At 37.8% G+C, this 19,692-nt stretch overlaps 1 protein-coding gene across 7 annotated transcripts; it reads right to left on the reverse strand.

The window, feature by feature from the left end:
• Positions 1-801: 801 nt before the first annotated feature.
• Positions 802-19,142, reverse strand: LOC137855715 (interleukin-1 receptor type 1-like). Of its 7 annotated transcripts, none has more exons than XM_068680174.1 (12): positions 18,181-19,142; positions 16,077-16,261; positions 13,223-13,292; positions 10,035-10,284; positions 9,502-9,694; positions 8,501-8,663; positions 7,636-7,701; positions 6,960-7,080; positions 4,699-4,847; positions 4,262-4,405; positions 2,646-2,807; positions 802-2,140 (listed from the first exon to the last, which is right to left on the reverse strand). In XM_068680174.1, the coding sequence occupies exons 2-12, from the start codon at positions 16,122-16,124 to the stop codon at positions 1,752-1,754; spliced, it is 1,755 nt and encodes a 584-aa protein (XP_068536275.1). In that variant the 5' UTR covers positions 16,125-16,261; positions 18,181-19,142; the 3' UTR covers positions 802-1,751. The 7 variants fall into 7 exon arrangements, with proteins under 7 accessions (XP_068536275.1, XP_068536256.1, XP_068536265.1 ...); XM_068680155.1 differs by lacking the exon at positions 18,181-19,142 and adding an exon at positions 17,467-18,157; XM_068680164.1 differs by lacking the exon at positions 18,181-19,142 and adding an exon at positions 17,247-17,460.
• Positions 19,143-19,692: the final 550 nt, after the last annotated feature.

The raw sequence follows: 19,692 nt of genomic DNA on the forward strand, positions 1-19,692 counted from the left end.
AATAAGAAGATTCTGTTTTTTAACACAAGCGAAAAAGATCTTGGAAGCAAACAGTAGTTTTCAACACTTTTCTGAGCAAGTCTAAGCCTCAACATAATATAAAAATTGACATTACTGATTATTTAAACTCTTCAGTTTCCCAAATTTATTTTTTAAAGGTTCCAGCCTAAACACAATGTATTTCTAAAGAAAACTGATTCAAAAACTGCTAGAACAACATTACCTCATCTGATGAATCTAATCTGATCTCAATTTACATGGCAATTTCTTAGAAGATACCTCTAGCCAGTGGAGGCTGTAGAAAATTATGAAGCTGTGAACCCAACAGCCAGGACACTGGGACATTGCTCGTAAGGAATATAATTCAACCTTCACAAAGAAATAGCTACCATGAAATGCTACTGCAAGTCTTTCACTTTATAAATGTTACACTCCTGGTTCTTACTGTCTGTCCCATCAATACAAATAAAGCCCAACTATGAGTATATACCAGAGCATAAACATGTCTGAAAACTGGAAAGGACTCAGTGAGAGATGTTATCCTGACAAGAAATATAATTTAAGAACCTGCTCAATTTTAGATGTGAACACAAAAAGCAAGTAGAATTCACATTTGCATTCAGATGATGCTCTTCGAGGATGGAGGGTGAAAACTGTTGCCATTTCAGACCATCTTGGAAAGGAAGTAGCATTCCCCTTTTCATGGTGATACACATAAAACAATGGAAGTACAAAGAAGTGCCCAGAAGTACAAAGCTACTTCCAAGTAGATAAAGTCACATGCCTCTATTTCTTTATTTATTTTTTTTTTGGCCGTAAATAAGATTTGATTTATTGCCATCTGCTCCTGTTCAGGTTTCAAAACTGGCCACTTTCCACCCTATCCAGGATGCTCAGCCCAAGCACAGCACCTTTGACAAATTCTCAGTGAAATTTCTAGGCTTGTAGGTAACACAGGTGAGACACAGAATGAGAATATGATTTCCTGAGTAGCAGCACAGTCTAGAAAGCTTCGAGTTTGCAAGAAACCTGAAATATTTTCATTTTCCTGACCATTTCAAAGCTTAGAAAAAACAAACAAACAAACAAACAAAAAAAAAAAAAACATGTACGAGTTCTCACAGGATTATTCAATAAATGTTTAAGAAGTCATGGATTTCATTCCGTTCCTCTAACACATTTGGTAATCAACTGTTCAGCTGAAATGCATGCAGTATCATGAGGAGTTTAAAATATACCTGCCATGTCATATATTTCCCCATCCCTTTAAAGAAGCAATGATGAGGACTGTTGCTCAGGAAGCGCCCCCAGAACTTGCACAGTACAAATTCTTGTGGTAATGAGGAAGTCAGACAACCACGTAGGGACAACAAGAAGAACAGAAAGACTAGGAAAACACAGCCTACACAAATGTTTTTAATTTATCATCTGCAGTTTGAATTAGGAAACAAATGGACTTCAAGGTTGGTTCTTCAGTGAATATTTCATTTCTGTAGATTACCACTATTTAACAGTCCACCAACATCTGCATACTTACTTCAAATGTCTGGTTGAGGCCAACACAATAAATTGTGTCACTATCCATAGCTCAAACAGAAACAAAGTTGCACAGAATTTTCCTATTAGGGATATAATTTGGGGACAGGATGAGTAGTTCATACTCCTTGAAGAAAACACTGTTCATAACACACAGAATTTCTGTAGAAAGCATTTTAGAATTACATTTGCAGTATTATTTTAGTAAGTGGGTCTTAATTTCCCTTTGTGGTGGAACTGTTCAAAGTTTGGCGCAATAAATAAATTTCAGAATGAGACATCTTTTTCTTAGATGGCATCTGATAGCGTACATTCTTCCAGAATTTTGTATTTGCTGAACAATATTTTTCTGAGAAGTCTCCTTTCCATTGGATAGCCCCATGTTTTTGCTTAATGTACCTGACTGATTCTGGCATGCTTGTGTAGTCCAGTATTTCATCCATTTCTATAAGAATTACTTGAGTCCCATCACGGATGAGAGCATTGTACATAGCTAATTGCTGTTCACAAGCATCTTCTAACAGGCAACTAGGTGTTTCCGATGCCAAAATAATCATCAGCCTTCTGCTTTGCTTAAGGGTTTCATCAGCAACACTGACCACATCTGAAAGAACAATCAAAGTTTGCATAGAAACTTTATAACTGATGCAAAATATTTCATAGTTTTAAATTTTTATGTGTGTATATATATATGTATATTATATATATGGAATAGTAACTAGCTCAGAGAAAGAACTGATAGGTCTAAGGTCTCCCAACTATCATCCATGATTCAAGTCCATTGCATAAAATTGCTGACAAAAATTGCTTTCTTCAGTCCCCAGGAGCTTGTTTATCATTAGAAAGAAAATGCAGATGTTATAACATCAAAACAGAAATCTGAATATGGAAAACCACCACCAACACCAAAAACAACAACCAATTAGAAATTAACATATTATCCAATGGACAAGAGATCAAATTCTCCATGTAAAAACAAACAGACAACAACAACAAAAACTTAGTTTTAAATTTGCTTTACAATAATAGCTGTTTTTTTTTTTTTTTTTTTTCGGTTGTATATGTAATCTTCTAACCCCAACATATTAATTCTGCTAATTAAACCATACCTTCTCCTGGTAAATCATCCCTTCCTAATATAAAGAGATTATATCCACATTGTTGTTCTAAAACACTGGGGAGAATTCCAAGAACAAAGGTTTCCAGATGATAGAAGCTGCTGCCTCCACTGCCTTTTGTATACAGGACATACGCATCATAGATTTTCCCATCTAAAACAAACACAAATGTTTCTGTTAAACAGAAAGGAAGAAACAACATGTTTCTATTAGGAAACGTTTCTGTTCTGAAAGGAAGAAAATGTTTCTGTTAAACAGAAATGTTTCTGTTAAACAGCAAGGTTATTACAAGGTTTCATTCTAAAATACTTAAAAAATAGTAATAAATATTCACACCTGCCTGACAGAATAACAGCAAAACATTAAAATGCTCTACAGGTCAAAAGGAAGATGATGAACCACAGAACCCGATCTCTTTTTCCTCTCATGGGGAGGAACATTGCCAGCAAGTGAGCTGGATGCAAGACCCTGGGGTCTGGAGGAAGGAGTGCCCAGCCCCACAGGTGCCAGGACATTAATAAAGTGTCTTATTGCAGGACTTTCTTCGCCACCTCTCCTGAAACAAACCCAACAGCAGTTCTCTCCACTTATGATGAACCACCATCAAGGGTGGAAAAACGGCAATTCTTTCCTAATAATTATGTGAGTAAAAGGCAGATAGAGACCAGAAAAAGCCTGAAGTTTTGAGAGTCAATATTGCATAATAAACAGGAGTGAATAAACTAAAGCAAAATCAAATTTAACTCAACAAGATAAGTTTTGCTCACCAAGTTATGAAGCATAGTTTCTTTGATTTTATATTCCCATTAGAATATTAAAAATTACTGGAAAACTCAGCTTTTAAATTTTTACTATCTTATTGCGCATAATCCATTTACTTTCAAGCTCTGGGGAACTTCAGACAATCAAATTCTAAGGGTTGCCCAAGCAAAATATCAACTATGTTGCACTTATTCCCACTTTTTCACACTCATTCAATGTATTTATCTACACTACATCAACAGAAACACATATTTAATAGATAACACATAATAAGTAATAGAAACACAGAATCACAGAAGAGACAACTAGTATAATTTCTTCTCTTTGGTATGTAACCATCATAACTTGCAGGATTTATAAGAAAAGTGATGAGTAAGACAGAGAAGTTGTGCAAAAACAAACAAATCAACCAACGCTTTTCCCTGAGAAAATGGGAGTCTCATTTTTACTATAAATATTTATTGCACATTTTTAAACAGTTAGTCTACGGGATGTAGCTCTGCTGACACCTATTGATCATCATCAGTGACCACAAATCTACACACAGAGAAACTACTTTACAGAAAAGTGAGTGCAACACGCTAATTGGGGAAAAAAATATAGAGTTCTTTCTGATCATAACTCATCATAACTGTTTTAGTTATTCTGCAGTGTTTATCACCTCAATTATGATTACATATTTCACCCATATGACTGAAAAAATCTTTCAGAGCATATCTGAATAATTCTCAAGGAAATTCCAAATATGTTCTATTAAATAATCATATTATTGCTTAGAAATAATGGTAAATGAAAAAAAAAAAATCAATAGGCTAGTTACAACATAATTAGTCACACTCACTTACCTTCCTTACTTACAAAGGCACATCCAGAATCCCGGTACCAAAGCACCAGGTCAATCTTGAAAATCTTATAGATTATTAAAATAATAAATGTTAAAAGCAACAAAGAGAGAAGCCCTCCAATCAGCCATGTTCGTGTATCAGGAACTGCACAAAATATAATAACAATAAAAAGAAAATGTTGAATTTGTCCAAATCTGATCTTTCACACAAACGTAATACAAATTTGAATTTCGTATGTTTCACTTCCACCTATTATTTTAATAATGATAAATATATAACTAGAGTGACTCCTCCCATATGCATGGGGGCCATGCATAAATACACAAAGAGTAATTCTTGTGCATTCTATTGATGCTACATATGAGCTTTTGGTGTCAAAACCCCTTCTGGGAAAGTCAAGTGAAACAAAGGCCACAAAAAATAGCAGTAGTCCTTACCTCTGTGTTTTAATATAATATAGGATGCAACCTGCCCAAAGGCATTTGAAGCTTGACAGACAAATGGTTGTTCATAATCTTCACTATTCACTTCTGAAATTATGAGCTTCACAGAATAGATAGGGCGTCCATCATAAGAAGTTTCCTCCCTATGCAAAAGATGACAAACTGAGCCATAAAAACACAGTCCTTTCTGTAATGGCTTCCTCACTAATAGCTGAAACGTGACAATGGTCACTTCTATCTGCAAATGTCAACTGAACTGCAGTAACAGCAGATGAGTAACTGCATTACATGAGGGACACCCAAACAGCAGCTGGGCCTCTTACTGAGGTTTAGCATAGACATCAGAAAACATGAGCCAATCCTATCAGGAGCTGTTTCCCCCAAAAATATGATATATATAGACTACAGTACAAACATATATCTTACAAACATAAACCCCCCTCTTGTTACAGGGGGTTCTCAGCCCCTGTGGAGAGCCCCAGTGCTTGCCTGAAGAGAAAATTGCACAACGTGAAATGACTTAACAAGTGGCCCCAGTACAAGGACATCATCTTCTGGTGAGCAGCTCTGGGACAGGGAAGACACTGAAGTTGTCAACCAAAGCAGACAACACTAACTCATGATGCATTCCATCTGCAGGAAATAGGATCTACACTGCTGCTTCATCCCAAGAATCAGAATAGTCTCTGAACAGCTATAACATCAGGCTGCACCATTACAACATGTAATGTTGTAACAACAAGTTATTCTCATTGCATAAGGGCACACACACACACAAAAAAAAATAATACTAAACTAAAGCTGCACATTCAATTAGTTGTGTTCTGTTATGTGTGACTGATGTTCAAACTAAGTAACTTTTTAACAATCAGCAAAATAATGGATATTACTACCTCATTAACAGTAAATCTGAAATGCAAAATTAACTAACCAGCCTACTTAGCAAGTAACTTTTCGTCCTTTAAAACATACTTTAATTACCATTTCAAATGCAAAATAATAAAAAAAAGGCTTGAAATAAATCATAGAAAGCACATACAGGACCACACAGATCAGTATATGACCAATAGGTTATAGCAGTTTGAACACTGTAAGGAGTAAATGAATCAACATCATTAATACAAATGACAAGATGCAGAGAATATTATGCTTGCAAATATAACAAGACAACCATTTAAGTGTTAGGAAATATAAAAAATAACATCACTTTTATGATATCAGCTCAATGACCGTATTATGGTCAAATTGTTTATGATATCACAATTGTTTATGACATTACAAGATATGACTTCTGTGTAGGGTTTTCTCTAGGTGAGCACTAAAAGAATTCAGCATTTATTTCCCCCTTTGTTTTACAATGAGGACTTAATAATTTCTCAGAACCATATTCTTACCTTGAAGATATCATTCTCATTTCTTCACCAGTTTCTACCTCACAGATGGTGCTTGAGAATGTATAAAAGCAATCACATTTATTCTTCATAGCACCACCGTGAGATGAGGGCTGACAAAAAAGCTAGCTTTCAGTTCCTTAGTTCCCAACCAATCATATCTATGAAACTTCTTCAGATTTCCTTCTGCTTCACTTTTAGTTGCCTTTCCAAGTCAGGTCTACTTTTTTCCCTCCTAACTCCACTTCCCTCTTTTCATCCTCACCTTATCTCACAATTGCTTCACTCAGTCCAAATCTCAGTCTTCCTCCCAGACCCCAACCCATCATTGGAAATCTGTCTTCCTTTTCTCCTCTCACTCCACTAAGCTTCAGTGCACATCCTTAACAAAATCTTCCATTAGCTCTCTACCTGATCTCAGTTACACTTCTCTAACTCAAGACTGTTAAAACTAGAAGTCTCAATTTCTCCTGTAAAGCACAGGTTGTCCTTCTTGTAACCTTTAAGAGATGGGAAGGACAAGGAGAACACCGGAGAGACAGTCTGAAGATCATGTGGCAGGACATGCTGGACCCCACTGAAAGAGATCTCGGTCCTCTGGGCCAGAACTTGCTCAATAGAAAATGCATTATAGTTGTGAGACTGTAAGCCTCTGTAGGACACCTTTTCCCAAGGTCAGAAATTGAGACAGATTTTTATAATGACTAGAAATAGCATAATTCACACAAAATCCATGCACCTACTACATTTCAAGTTTCCACATCAAACTGAAAGTGAATGGAGGAGGCAAGCATTTCATGTAAGAGTGAGAAAGTTCCGCTTTGGTTGCCAACCCAGTATTTTCTGATCTGAAAATATACTTACTCATAAGGCCTTGCAAAAATTCTGCTCATATAAAATACATCAATATACACACCGTTGCCTGTCCAAAACACTTCATACCCATCAGCACCTGTTGTATTGCAATCCACTGTAACCTGTGAGCCTATAAAATTGTGTTACAAAGTGAAAAGTTAATTTTCATACTCTAAAAGCTATACAGTTCTGTTCACAGACTCCCATATAGACCAGCTAAGGAAGGCCCCTCATCCTTTCAGAAAAGCTCCTCTAATAGTGCCTATACATTCAGTGATGTGCTGTTTCAAAAAGAGACTGGTAGGATGGAAGAGACCAAATCAGGAAGATATCTCCCTTTGTGGTATCACTTTCCCTGCAGATTCAAAGATGGATTTCTTTTCAGAACCTCTTTCAGAATGATGGAAAGCAATGGATGTGACAGAGATTCACTTGGTTTCCCTATAACTTTCTTTGCATCTGAGAAATTTCCCTACAGCTTTTCTATGGCTTTTTAAGCAATACCCCTCATCTCTTTCCTTCCCACCCCCAAACACTTCTCCTGCAAGAGACTGCAGGATGTAAAGGAGAAACTGTTCTGGTCACTGAACTAGTTTTTGTCTAAAGAAAACAAGTACACACTCTTCTTGGGCATGAATTTTCACTAGGATACAAAATCATATTTTTTATAGGGAAAATTACTTACCAAGTTCCACTTCAATGGAGTTGTTCCGTGGATAAGATATTTCTGGAGGCTTTTTTGGCGGGCTCACTAAGCAAAAGATAGAAAGTCCTTTTCAGAAAACCAGGGACAGATGCAGCCTGTTCTATGCTCTATAACCAAACAACAACCTAAAAACACCCTGTCCCATGGACAAGGTTGACAGCAATTTTACAACAGACATCACTCAATAGTCAGTGTCGTATCTAAGACAGTCATATTACTTATGACTTGAAGCTCAACTATTCTTCACTCCACCCTTTCCAAAATGTAGTGCTACTAATCTGATGTCATCATGGTGATGACAGACTCTCTGTTCCATGACATATAAATCGTGTAATATTGCACACAGAGGTGCAGAGAAGGATATGGGTAAATACCTATATTATTACCACTTTACAGTCTGGCTAGCTTATCAGTCAGCAACTCACAGATACAAACTGGAGATAAATAATTTTAGACTGCAATTTACCTGTTTTAGACTTTCAATATTATAAAGGTGAAATTAAATTTCTGTACTCCATTAAAGGCCTTACAGTTCTGCCCTGAGCACTACCTAAAGGAAGTACAACACCAACCTTCCTGTTAGATGTTTACATTAGTACTAGGCATACAACACTCTGGAAAGTTTATTTCTCTGTACAAGTTACAAAGGGAGAGTAATCAACAGAGTGGCAACAGTAGATTAACATATATAAATTCTTATGTAGCATTAATTTCCCTTTTTTAGGTGCAAACTAAGAGTCCTATGTGTGTCTACCACAAATTGAATATTTTAACTGTCATTAGAAACCTGGACAAAGTTTTGTAGAGTCCTTGTTATAAACAAAAAGTGAATTTATCTACTCACCTGCTACAGTCAGAATAACATCTCGTGAAATGTTATATTGCTTTCCGTTGTAGATATATGTTGTTTTGCAAGTATAGTTTCCTTTATCTTGCATAGTCACATTGAAAATCACAAGATCACTATTTAAAAAGGCAAACCTTCTCCCTTTTAATAGCTGACAGTCCTAAACATGGGTAAAGAACTCACATCACTATCACATGATTTGTAACTCTTTAATGCAATCTGAGCTTTCATTGGACCACAACATAAGGATGGATTCCTTGTAGGGCCTGAGGAAGGGGAAGGGGGCTAAAATAGAAGCAAACCACACTTCATTTTGACTCTGGGTTTCTAATTCACAGATACACCCATTATTCTCATATTAATATATATATATATATATATAAATAAAAGAGAGAAATAAGGAAGTGACATGGAGGGGTCAGGTTTTATAATAGTATTTGTTAATGAAGAATCACTCAATAATTAGACTTAATTTTTTTCAAGTACTCAAATATTCTCAGTATCTTATAGACTGCACAGGCATGAGGCAGTAACGCTGGAGAAGGCAATATGTTCTTAATAGAAAGAGCCGTAAAATAATTGTAAACAATACAAAATGACATTTATTTGATGGAGCAATACTGAACACACAATGGATATGCTTTGGCTCACAAAGCACATACTGTTTCCACGCAAATGAAATGAATGACAGTGTTTCACTAGCATGTTAAAAGATGCCACCTAGTGGATATATGGGTCAAAGCTACATTTAAACTGAATTTCTATCCTATTATTCAAAAAAAATGTATATAACTTTAGAAGATGCCTTATTAGACATCTTATTAGACATTTAGAAGTCTTATTCCCCCTCCTCCAGTTGTTCTAAAATAATTTTTCCTCACATTTATAATAAATATGGAGTTTTTCTCCTACAATAAATAAACCTCAGTTACTTATATTTTAAATAATTGATATAATAATTAAATAATTTATGTCAATAAAAAAGAGGGTATTGTTACCTTATACCAGCGAACAGGCAGAATATTTTTCTCATTCCTGAAGTAATTCAAGTGTGGACACACAACCTTTGCAGATGATAAAGTAAATACCACCTCCTCTACAGCAAATTTTTCGTTTAAGCATGAACCATCAATCCTCTCAAAAACCGTTACTTTTGTAGACATTTTGCTGCAGTTTGTCAAATTCCTGCAACTAACATAACATAATTAAGTTAAGCTACTTGACATATTTTCCAACTCAAAAATGTATTGTATTCTTTTTGGAAGAGAAAGAGAGGACTACAATTTATAATTTCCCTTATAGATTTATTTTTGCCTACTATAAAATAAATAAATAAATAAATAAATAAATAAAATAAAAAAGACTTACATCCCTCAATACCAATATAAAGTTAGTTTTTGTGAACATATTCCCCCTTCTCCCTTCTTATTTAGTATTTCTCTTACCCAAAAAAAAAATCCTTCTTGCTTTTTAAAAGTTATTCCATTTACAACTAATTTCTATAGCAATTTAATTTTTTTTTAACCTTCACCTTATGACACATTCATAATCTCCAGAATCTTCTAACATTGCAGGGAGAAACCAAATTAAATTCTTCTGCTGATGAATTCTAGAAAGTTTGTCTCTAGGCACAGCTGTCTGGTTACCAACTTTATACCATGTTAAGTTGTAGTCTCCACTTTTAACATTCAAGCTCTTTTCCAGAGAACATGTAATAGCAAGAGGCTGCCCAGCAGGCACAAGACTGTGCCTAAACATCACATCATAGGCTTCATATTTCTCTAAAGGAAAGAGATAAACGTTAAAGAAAACCTCAAACATTGTGAAAGAATACACTGAACTAATATATTGATCATGTTTACTAAGTTTATTGTAGTGTTCAACTTCATTCTTATGTCATTTACTAAAATACAATTATAATCCCTTGTCTTTGGAGTTGAGAGCATTATTCAATAATATACAGATACGCTATTGAAGTGAAATGTTGTTTTCCAAATGCTATGTTTAACAGAATCACTTTGCAGCTGATTGTCATTTGTGTGTTTTAGTTCAGATGCAAATGATTAGAGTCCTTGTATTTCTTCAGTCTGTTTCACTCGCATAATATGCATGTGCACACACATTTTTCAAATTTAGTGTCTTTATTTGCTACTTTCACTTAAGTATAGGCAAAGTAAGTTTTCAAGGCAGACTATACTTGCAGTACCCAAAAGTCCTAAGAGGACAATGAAATTTAAAGTTGCAGTTGTACAAGAATTAAATTTGCTATGGAAATTTCAACTCACCCCTCATTTTATGAGCATCTAGAGAGGAACTTTTACAAGCACTTATGATGAGCTCATTTTCTTTCCCCTGAACCTAAGGAGATTCAGATGGGAAAAGAGCAACACCACAAGAATTTTTATTTTATTTATTTATTTATTTTTGTCAGTACAACAGAAAAAGCACCAACTCGGGATATGTTGGTCACATTCCAGAGTCAGTACTACTTATCTAAAATAACTTGTTTTACTAGAATGCAAGAACAGCCATGCACGGCCATGCAAGCGTCTGCCCAGTCCAAAAGCCTGTCTCTGATAACAGTCAGTTCCATATGTATAAGAAAGTAGGACAGAATGTGTAAATTAATAGTTTGTTTCCAGCCCCTCTCTTCCCTTTCATGCTCTTCATGAAAAGCTATTGCCTTTTATTATTTCTCTGGGTATTATTTATTTCTTGTAATAAGAAATGGCAACATAAACATTCCAGTATCTGCCTACTCTCTTATAGTTGTGATTTACTGACCTCTGCCACACCTTCCCTGTCATCTCTTTTCTTTACCTCAGAATCCTCATTCATTTAATGACTTCTCATATGGAAGCCATCACATCTCAGACAACACAGTCACCTACTTCTTTGCCTATTTTGACCCAGTCTTTCCCAGATGGAATAATCAGAACTGCAGTGTTCAACTGATGCACATTTGCCATGAAGTTATACAGGGCATAACAAAGCCTTGTTTTCTAATGTATTTCTTTCCTAAAATTCTGCTTTTCTGACCATCAGTTAAGACACAGATAATGATTCCAGAGAGCATCCAGAGATGTCTAAGTAGTATTTTTCCCAAGAATTTCTACCTTAATGTTCTCACCATCCAGTACGCGCATATATCCTACATGCATACCAAATTACTTAACAAAACACTGAATAGCTCAGATATCTGTACAGACTGCTCCATAATAACTTTGATGTTTATGAAATGAAGACCAGTAATTACTTGCTGTGGCCACACAAATTGATGCATTTTTCTGCCATTAAGTCCTAAGGCTTGGAAATAGTATCATATTTTGAGCACTTCCTGCTTTACATTCTCTAAAATCCCTCTCCCCAGTGCTGACCATTATTTTAACTCAGCTTCAAAAACAGAATATCCAAACGACTGGTGAGTGTAGGAACTTGTCCATACACAGACAATAGAAACTCAAGGAATGGAAATCCAGAGTATTTTTCTTCTAACAATCTGGCACTGCAGCAAGATTCTAGGTAGTAAGACAAGATTATTACAGCAACTCATTTGATCCATTTGAAAAGTTTTAACATGCACTGGATTCTTGGTTGACAGCTTAAGGGCAGAAATTAAACTGAATACTCTTGTAGTTTTACAAAAATCTAGATGTTGTATTAATTGTCAAATGGCTGTATTTTCCAACATGGAAAAAAGTCACATGAACACACTTTAGAAAGTTATAGCTACAATTCTTTTCATCAGTTCATACACCAGAGAGTTGTGTTGCCATTCAGAGGAACCTCGACAGGCTGCAGAAATGAGCTGACAGGAGCCTCATGAAATCCAACAAAGGCAAATGCAAAGTCCTGTACATGGGGAGGAATCCCCTCAGGCTCCAGGAGACTCCAGACTACCTTCAGGTCCTGGCAGACCATAAGCCAGAAATGCTTGGTCATGGCAAAGGTAGCTAAAGATGTCCTGGGCTGCATTAGAAAGAGTGCTGCCCACAGGCTGAGAGAAGTGATCCTTCCTGCACTCAGCAATGGTGAGATGCATCTGGAGTAGCACTTGCTAGTACAAGAGAGAAATGGATTTACTGGACTCTAGTGAAGGGCCACAAAGATGAGTAAGGGACTGGAGCATCAGAGAGACCAAGAGAGCTGGGACTGTTCAACGTGAAGAGAAAGCTTGGTGGAGGGTTGGATCTTATCAATGTGTAAACATATACACCTGATAGAACAGAATGAAAAAGAGGGAGACAGCTTCTTCCCAGCGGTGCCCACTGACAGGACAATAGGCATGAGATGCACTGAAACACATGAAATTCCATCTGACACAAGAAAATACTTTTTTACTGTTCGGGGGATCAAACACTGGAACAGGTTGCTCAGAGAGGTTGTGGAGTCTCCATCTGTGGAGATGTTTAAAACAAAACTGAACATGGTCCTGGGCAACCTGCTCCAGCTGACCCTTCTTTGAGCTGGAAGATTGGACTAGATGATCTCAAGAGATCACCTACAAACTAAGTGATTCTGTGTAAGATAGTACATAAGATATCACACTTTACAGGCTCCTGCTTTTAGAAATTTTTTTTAAAAATCTTGCTGGCACGCACATAAAATTAACCTTCACCATTAAATTTAATATTCAGCCATTTTCACAGAAAATTACTATTATGTATGTGAAAAGTTAAGTTTCCAAACAAGGCATTCCATAGCCACCAATGAACCTACCTGCAATAAGTAAAGACAGAAATGCTGTTGTGATCTTACAGGAAAGTAATGTTTTTGCTGTAACGTTTCCCTACAGAAAAGGAAAGAAAATCTTGAATTAGTGTTTTCCAATATAAATTTCCACAACTGAAAATCAACATTTGCATTACACAGTTTCTATAACATATTCAGTGTCTTTTGACAACTTTACTTTTCTCATATAAGTGTATTCACTTCACATGTTTGTAGCATATTAAAAGGAACCATCTACCTTACAGGAAAATACAACCATCTCTAGGATTAAAAAGCAATAATTACGAGGCCACCCCACTACATAATATGCTTTCTCTTAGAAAAGGAAGGCTCAATTCTGATTGAATGTGACAGGCAACTAGCTATACATAAGAATGTGTTATGCCAGCAACATCAGAGGTCCCTCAAAAGCAATATCCTGTCTCAAGCTGTGGCCAATATCAGATGACTTGGGAAATAAAGTGCAAGAGAACAAGAATATACAGACATTCCTCTGGAATAGTCTCCTAGAATCCATCAAATCATGATTTAGGAAGCTATGCCAGAGTCAGTCTCTAGATACTTGATAGCCCCCAGCAGATTTTTTCCCACGAAACTAGTCCAACAACCTCCAAAGCCATTGAAACCATGGCAAGGAGCCACAGATTTTAAATACTGACACAGAAAATTGCCTTGACTTGTTTTGAGCCTGTTATCTGCTCTTTTTATCTGACAGCTCCTAACTTTTATACCAGAAGAGAAAAAAAAATAGTGAACATTTCCTATTCAGCTTGTCAAGCACTCAGAATTTTCCACATCTCTAGCATACTCCTCCTCAGTTTTTGTTTTTACAAGTTAGTTTTCATCTCTTTAACTGTCCCTTAAATGGAGCCTGATTTCATACATCTGATCATCTTTGCCACCATCTTCTGTACCTTGCTGGAGATCTCCAAAGGCCACCTGGAGATGGTCCTGGGCAGCCTGCTCTGGGTGGCCCTGCTGGAGAAGGGGTTGGATGAGGTGGCTTCCAGAGGTCCCTGCCAACCTCATCCCCTCAGTGTGATTCCCCAGGCACACTACAGCCTGCCTGAGATAGTGAGGAAAAACCAGAAGTGGCATCCAATCATCAAAACATAGGTGTATTATAGATTTATGAACGGAAACAATTATTTATTCTGGACTAATTTCTAATAACTTCATAGTAATTTCTAAACTTCTATTCATTCTTTGACTACGACTAAGTATTGACCTAATATTTTCATGGGCCTGTGATCGCATCACTGAGTGTTAAAAAGTCAGGGAAGCCCAGTCAGCCACTCTGTATGTGATGTTAGTATTTCACCCATATGTTTTCATTTAAAATTTTCTTTACATTTACCTGCATCACTATCGTGACATCTTGATGACACTCTTTGCAATTAACACCTCCACTTTTTACCCTGAATAACTTTGTATTGTCAGCAAATTCTGCCACTGCAACAGTTCTGCATTTTCCAGATCATTAAAAAAATAGGCTGAACAGAAAAGATTCACTTGGGACTCCACTGGCAATCTTCCTCCACTTTAGAAACTGAGCATTTATCTTTTAACTACTTATTTATACATGTGAGACTACATATACCATAGCAGTCTGGTTTCACTGAGTGCTCTGCTGAATGCCTTTTGGAAATTAAGACAGATTATATTAACCATTTCTTCTGCAGCCAGTGTGTTCACATACACATCTACACTTCTAAAACACTTGTAGTGTTCGTGGGCCATGACTTCCCTTCACAAAAGTTAATGCTGACTCCATCCTTATATAATGCGTTGAAAATTTTGCTAATTCTATTCTTGAAAGCTACCTTCTGCAGATACCTACTACACTTTTTACACAGCTATGAAAGGAAAAAATGCAGTTATACAAGCTGAAGAACAATCAGGAGAATCCCTGATGTTAAAAACCTTTAGCTAATCACCAACCTAAACAATAATCAAATATGATGCTTCCGAATCTGTGTCTTTCTTCACCAAACTGACTCAGGAGTGTGCCATACATTGAGTCATACCCACTGCTTCTTGCAATGCCTGCTTTGCTCCTTCCTCCCCTTCTCTTCCCTCCTCCCTCATTGCAGTTTCCGTTCTAATTACCAGACACGTCTTTTCTTGCTTATCTTTAAGGAGTTAAGTCCCCACAAGAACACTGAGCATAAAAAGAAACACACTAAGCTCTAAATCACCAGAGGCGTTTCATGTGTGTTTGTACAAAACTCCACCTTCCTTCACTAAATGTGATGAATAGACAGTCATTCTTAAAATTTCTATATTTTAGTTTTAAAGAAGATGAAAATATTTTAATGGAAATAATTTAAAGAGAAAACAGGACTGAATGGACTCCACTTTTGACCAGGTATTTTCTTTATAACTTTTTGAATCATTTTTTAATAAGCTCTGTTCTATTACCTTACCATATTACTCTGTCTCAAATATGCTTTCCAAGTAGTTTTTGCCCCACCAGCAGATTCAGAAACTATCCAGCAGTAGTATTTTGCCATATCCTGAAGAACAGTCTTTCAGGTCCCTCCTCTATAAGTTCAATGTTCTTTCTAAATAGTTATTTTTTGTCGTTGTTGTTTTGTTTTGTTTTGTTTTTAACTTGCCCTGTTGCCAACATGGAAGAGCTGCAAATATATAGCACTGTGTAAAACCAGGCACATGAACTGCTCTGAGGGGACCCACACTACTTATCTGAATAAAAAATTTCCATTTATATTTAAGTTATATCCGACAGCAAAACAGGCTCTGTTCTGTAGACATGTTTTCATAAATCATGCTGAAAATAATAAAGTATGACTGCAGAGTCAAGTGCAAATGTTTTTCCTACCACATTATGCCATGACAAACAGTTGAATTTCTCCCTTTTCCCAGCCATTTTGTCCACATCTTGAGTCTGCAAGTGACCTGTAGAGCTTTACCACTCGGGACAGAATTCAGCTGCTATTATTTTTGCCCAAATTCTCCAGAGGGGGAAAAAATCGTTGTATCTGAGGCCATGTCCACAGTTTCACCCTGAAAGGAAATATCCTCATCAGTTTAAAAGACAGACAGACAGGCAGAAATATCTGAAAGACACTTCTGTTTAGCCCTTTCAAAGTAGATATACTTGATTTTAAAAATAAATAAATAAATAAAATAATAATAAAAAAAAACAAACATAGTCTCATCAAAACTTTGAAGAATCATGGCTTTCAGTAATTACTGCACACTCACAGCACTTTTTCTTTGAATGTCTTGTTCAAACACATGGATGGATTAAAATGTGTAACACTCCCGTTCTTGGAACTGAAGAGAACTAACACACACAAGACTATGACACCGTTTCTTTTACATAAACCCACAAATATTTTAAATCAGAAAATGTATGTACATACATACTACCTTAAATGCTTCTAACTGCACAGTCTGCCCTGACTCTTCGTGAGAACTTGTCAAGTCCCTCCCGGTTGCAGCAAATGCCTGTGCTCGCAATATAGCTGACGCTGCAGAACTGTGTTAGCCCGCCTGTTCAGAGGTGGTTACGGAACCAGGACTTTCGTTTGTGATCTATTTTTAGCCATTTTTCTGTGAATCACCCACATCCCTTGCCACGCAGGGGAGCAAAACGCTTTACAGCATTACAATTTTTACCTATTCCTCGAAACATGCATGTGAGTGGGGCAGAGGATCTGAGCATAGTGGCACTCCCGGTCCCCAACCAGCCTGTGCTGAGCAAGCCAACAGCGCTGTGACGGGCTACGCACACCCATCCAGCCCAGGAGCCAACACTTAAATTCAGAGAAAATGTACTTGCAGAAATCCTCTCCAAAACTGAGTCAGATCAAACCACGCATTACTCGCGGAGGAAAACGCTGACCTTTTATGAAATATTTCACCCCTGCTTGTAAACAGTTTCCAGCCCTGGTTAGCCAAAAGACAACACTTTGGTCAGAGACACCACCCTGCCCCCTGTCTCCCCACTCTCTCCCCCCAAAAAAAACAGGACCTGGAAGATTACCTGTACACCTGTACCGGTTTTCCTGGAGGGAAAGAGGGATTATCCCGACCCGGCTGATGCCAAATGACTTGCAACACGACTGACAAGAAGAGCATGGGTCCCTGCTCCGAGCTCACATCGGCTGCTGCCCTACTCAAGCCCTGCTCCCAGACACCTAGCTCAGGCTGGTGGGCACCTTCCTGATCCCACCATCCCCGGGGGAAACCCCACTGCTGTCTACCTGCTGCCTGGCTCCCCGGCAGTCTGTGTAGGGGCTGAGGGGGGTGCGAGGGGTCCCTCACCCTGTCCTGTGGGCAGCTCCAGCCGGTGAGGTCTCCTCTTCCCTTTCCACTGTTCGCAGGCAGCGGCGATGGTGGTGGTGAGGCAGCCCCACGTCAGGGCTGGGCTCCCCTCCCCACCCGGCAAGCTGTTACCTCAGCTGCAATCGCAACAGACTGTCACTGACTTCTTTTTTTTTTTTTTTTTTCTATTTTTTTTGCCTTGTTTTTTTCTTCTTGTATCACAGGCAGCTTCTTATCGCTGCGGCAGAAGCACGCTTCTGTAGCTGAGGAGGCGGTGTGCCTCCAAGGTGGAGGTGCCAGAAGGAGCCTCTTGGGGACACCAGCTCTTTGTTAGCTTTTTCAAGAGGTTGCCTTGTCAGCTTGGTCATGCTGTGAGCTATTTTGTGGCTCAAACGTGAACATACTGGTGTAGTCCCATCTCACTGACGAGCTTTTACCTGCAAACTCAGCACGTATGAAGAAGCCCTGATGGGGTGTTTGGAGGTTACTTAGTTTGCGGCTGCTGTAGGAGCGCTGTGTTTGCAATACGCCAGTGTGTGGGGCTCTCTGCTTCACTCACACGCCGCTGCTGGACTCAGAGCTCTTCAAAACCACATGGCCAGAACAGATTCAGACACAAGCATTTTAACGCTGTAGCTTGCTGATTAACTTACCTGGAAATACATGGTCAGATAGAGCAAAGCACGTTCCTAGGTTCCTTCCAAAGTAATCAGAAATCACAGGCACTTTGGGACTGCCGAGGCAGGTTCTCATTCTTGGTAAAAGTACACCGTAAACACATTTGCTGAACTCGCTAAGCCAGTTATAAACACTTCAGGAAAGCTGTGGAGAATAATCGTTGCTTATCCTGTTTGTCCCACCCTGCTTTTTTTGTTGTGCTTTCCGGCACTATTTCCAAATTGTATCTACCAAATACAAACACATTCTACCATCCTGCTCACCACATGACAACCACAGATTAGATGAGGTAAGATAAGAGCCGAAGCTCTGCTATGCCTGCGTATGTTGCCCTCCACCAAAGGGAGGTACTTAGCGCTGGCTGCAGGCGTGTTGTAACAGCTCCAGGCGTTATCCTGTTGGGAGGAACACAGAGAATGAACTCATTCCTGGCTCAATAAAGAGTTAAGGATTTACGCAGTCACCTCCTCTGTCTTTTGTCAGCAATTATACCCGTATTTCATTTTGAAAATGTTTCTTACGCACTTACTGCTTAAGGTCAAATTATTTTTATGTAAGTTTTCTAGTTTCCATGTTGTTATTTTGCACTAACAAAAAACATCCGTGGGTTCAAATCTGTTTATCATAAAGACAAGTGAGGGGTTCCATAACCTGTTCTACTGCTTTTTTTTTTTTTTTCTAGAAGCACTAATTAAAAAAAAAATAAAATCATTTTTGAAGAATACTGAGACATACACATAGGAGGTTCTGCTGAGTGAATCACGGAGTGGCCAAGGTTGGTAGGGACCTCTGAAGTATTCCTTTTTTTCTCATAATTTCACTATAATATCCATAATAGTGAAAAAATGTTTCTGGTTAACAAAACGTTGTTAAAACATTACCAAAACGAACACGTAAAATGAGATCTATTCAATCATTCAACTTTGCAGAGACTGATAAGAATTAGAATTCAGCAAATCCTCTGGAGGAATATCACCTGAAATGACTGGGTTTCATGAGACAGCAAAATCCGGGGGTACATCACACCTGAAGTACAGAATTTGGCTGCTACAAGTCAAAAAGGCAGGGAAGACCAGAGAAGTCCAACACCTGACATTGGTTTGCATGAACATCTGATGTTGTCACCAGGACCACTTCAAAGCAGACCAAGAACCACCAGCTCCAGCAACAAAGCCATGAAGCTCTGAGGCAGAATGATGTTGCAATTTGCACAAGGAGGACTCTAATTCAACTTATCAGTGCCATCTTCAAAAACGGATTGCAGCAGAGCAATGATCATGACATGGCTTATCTTTCTGTGACTGAGGAGGTGATAATGAGTAATGAGACCAGATTTGTGTGTAGAAGTTGGTATATTTCATTTTTCCCCAAATGATGTATTTCTCAACTAGGATCTCTCTGTGAAATCCTTTTTTTTTTTTTTTTGATTTTTTTTTCCCACCTTGGATAGTATTTCATTGATAAATGATATATAAACAATGAGAATA

The sequence above is a fragment of the Anas acuta genome, chromosome 1 (genome assembly GCF_963932015.1).
Source record: "Anas acuta chromosome 1, bAnaAcu1.1, whole genome shotgun sequence".
Classification (NCBI taxonomy): Eukaryota; Metazoa; Chordata; class Aves; order Anseriformes; family Anatidae; genus Anas; species Anas acuta.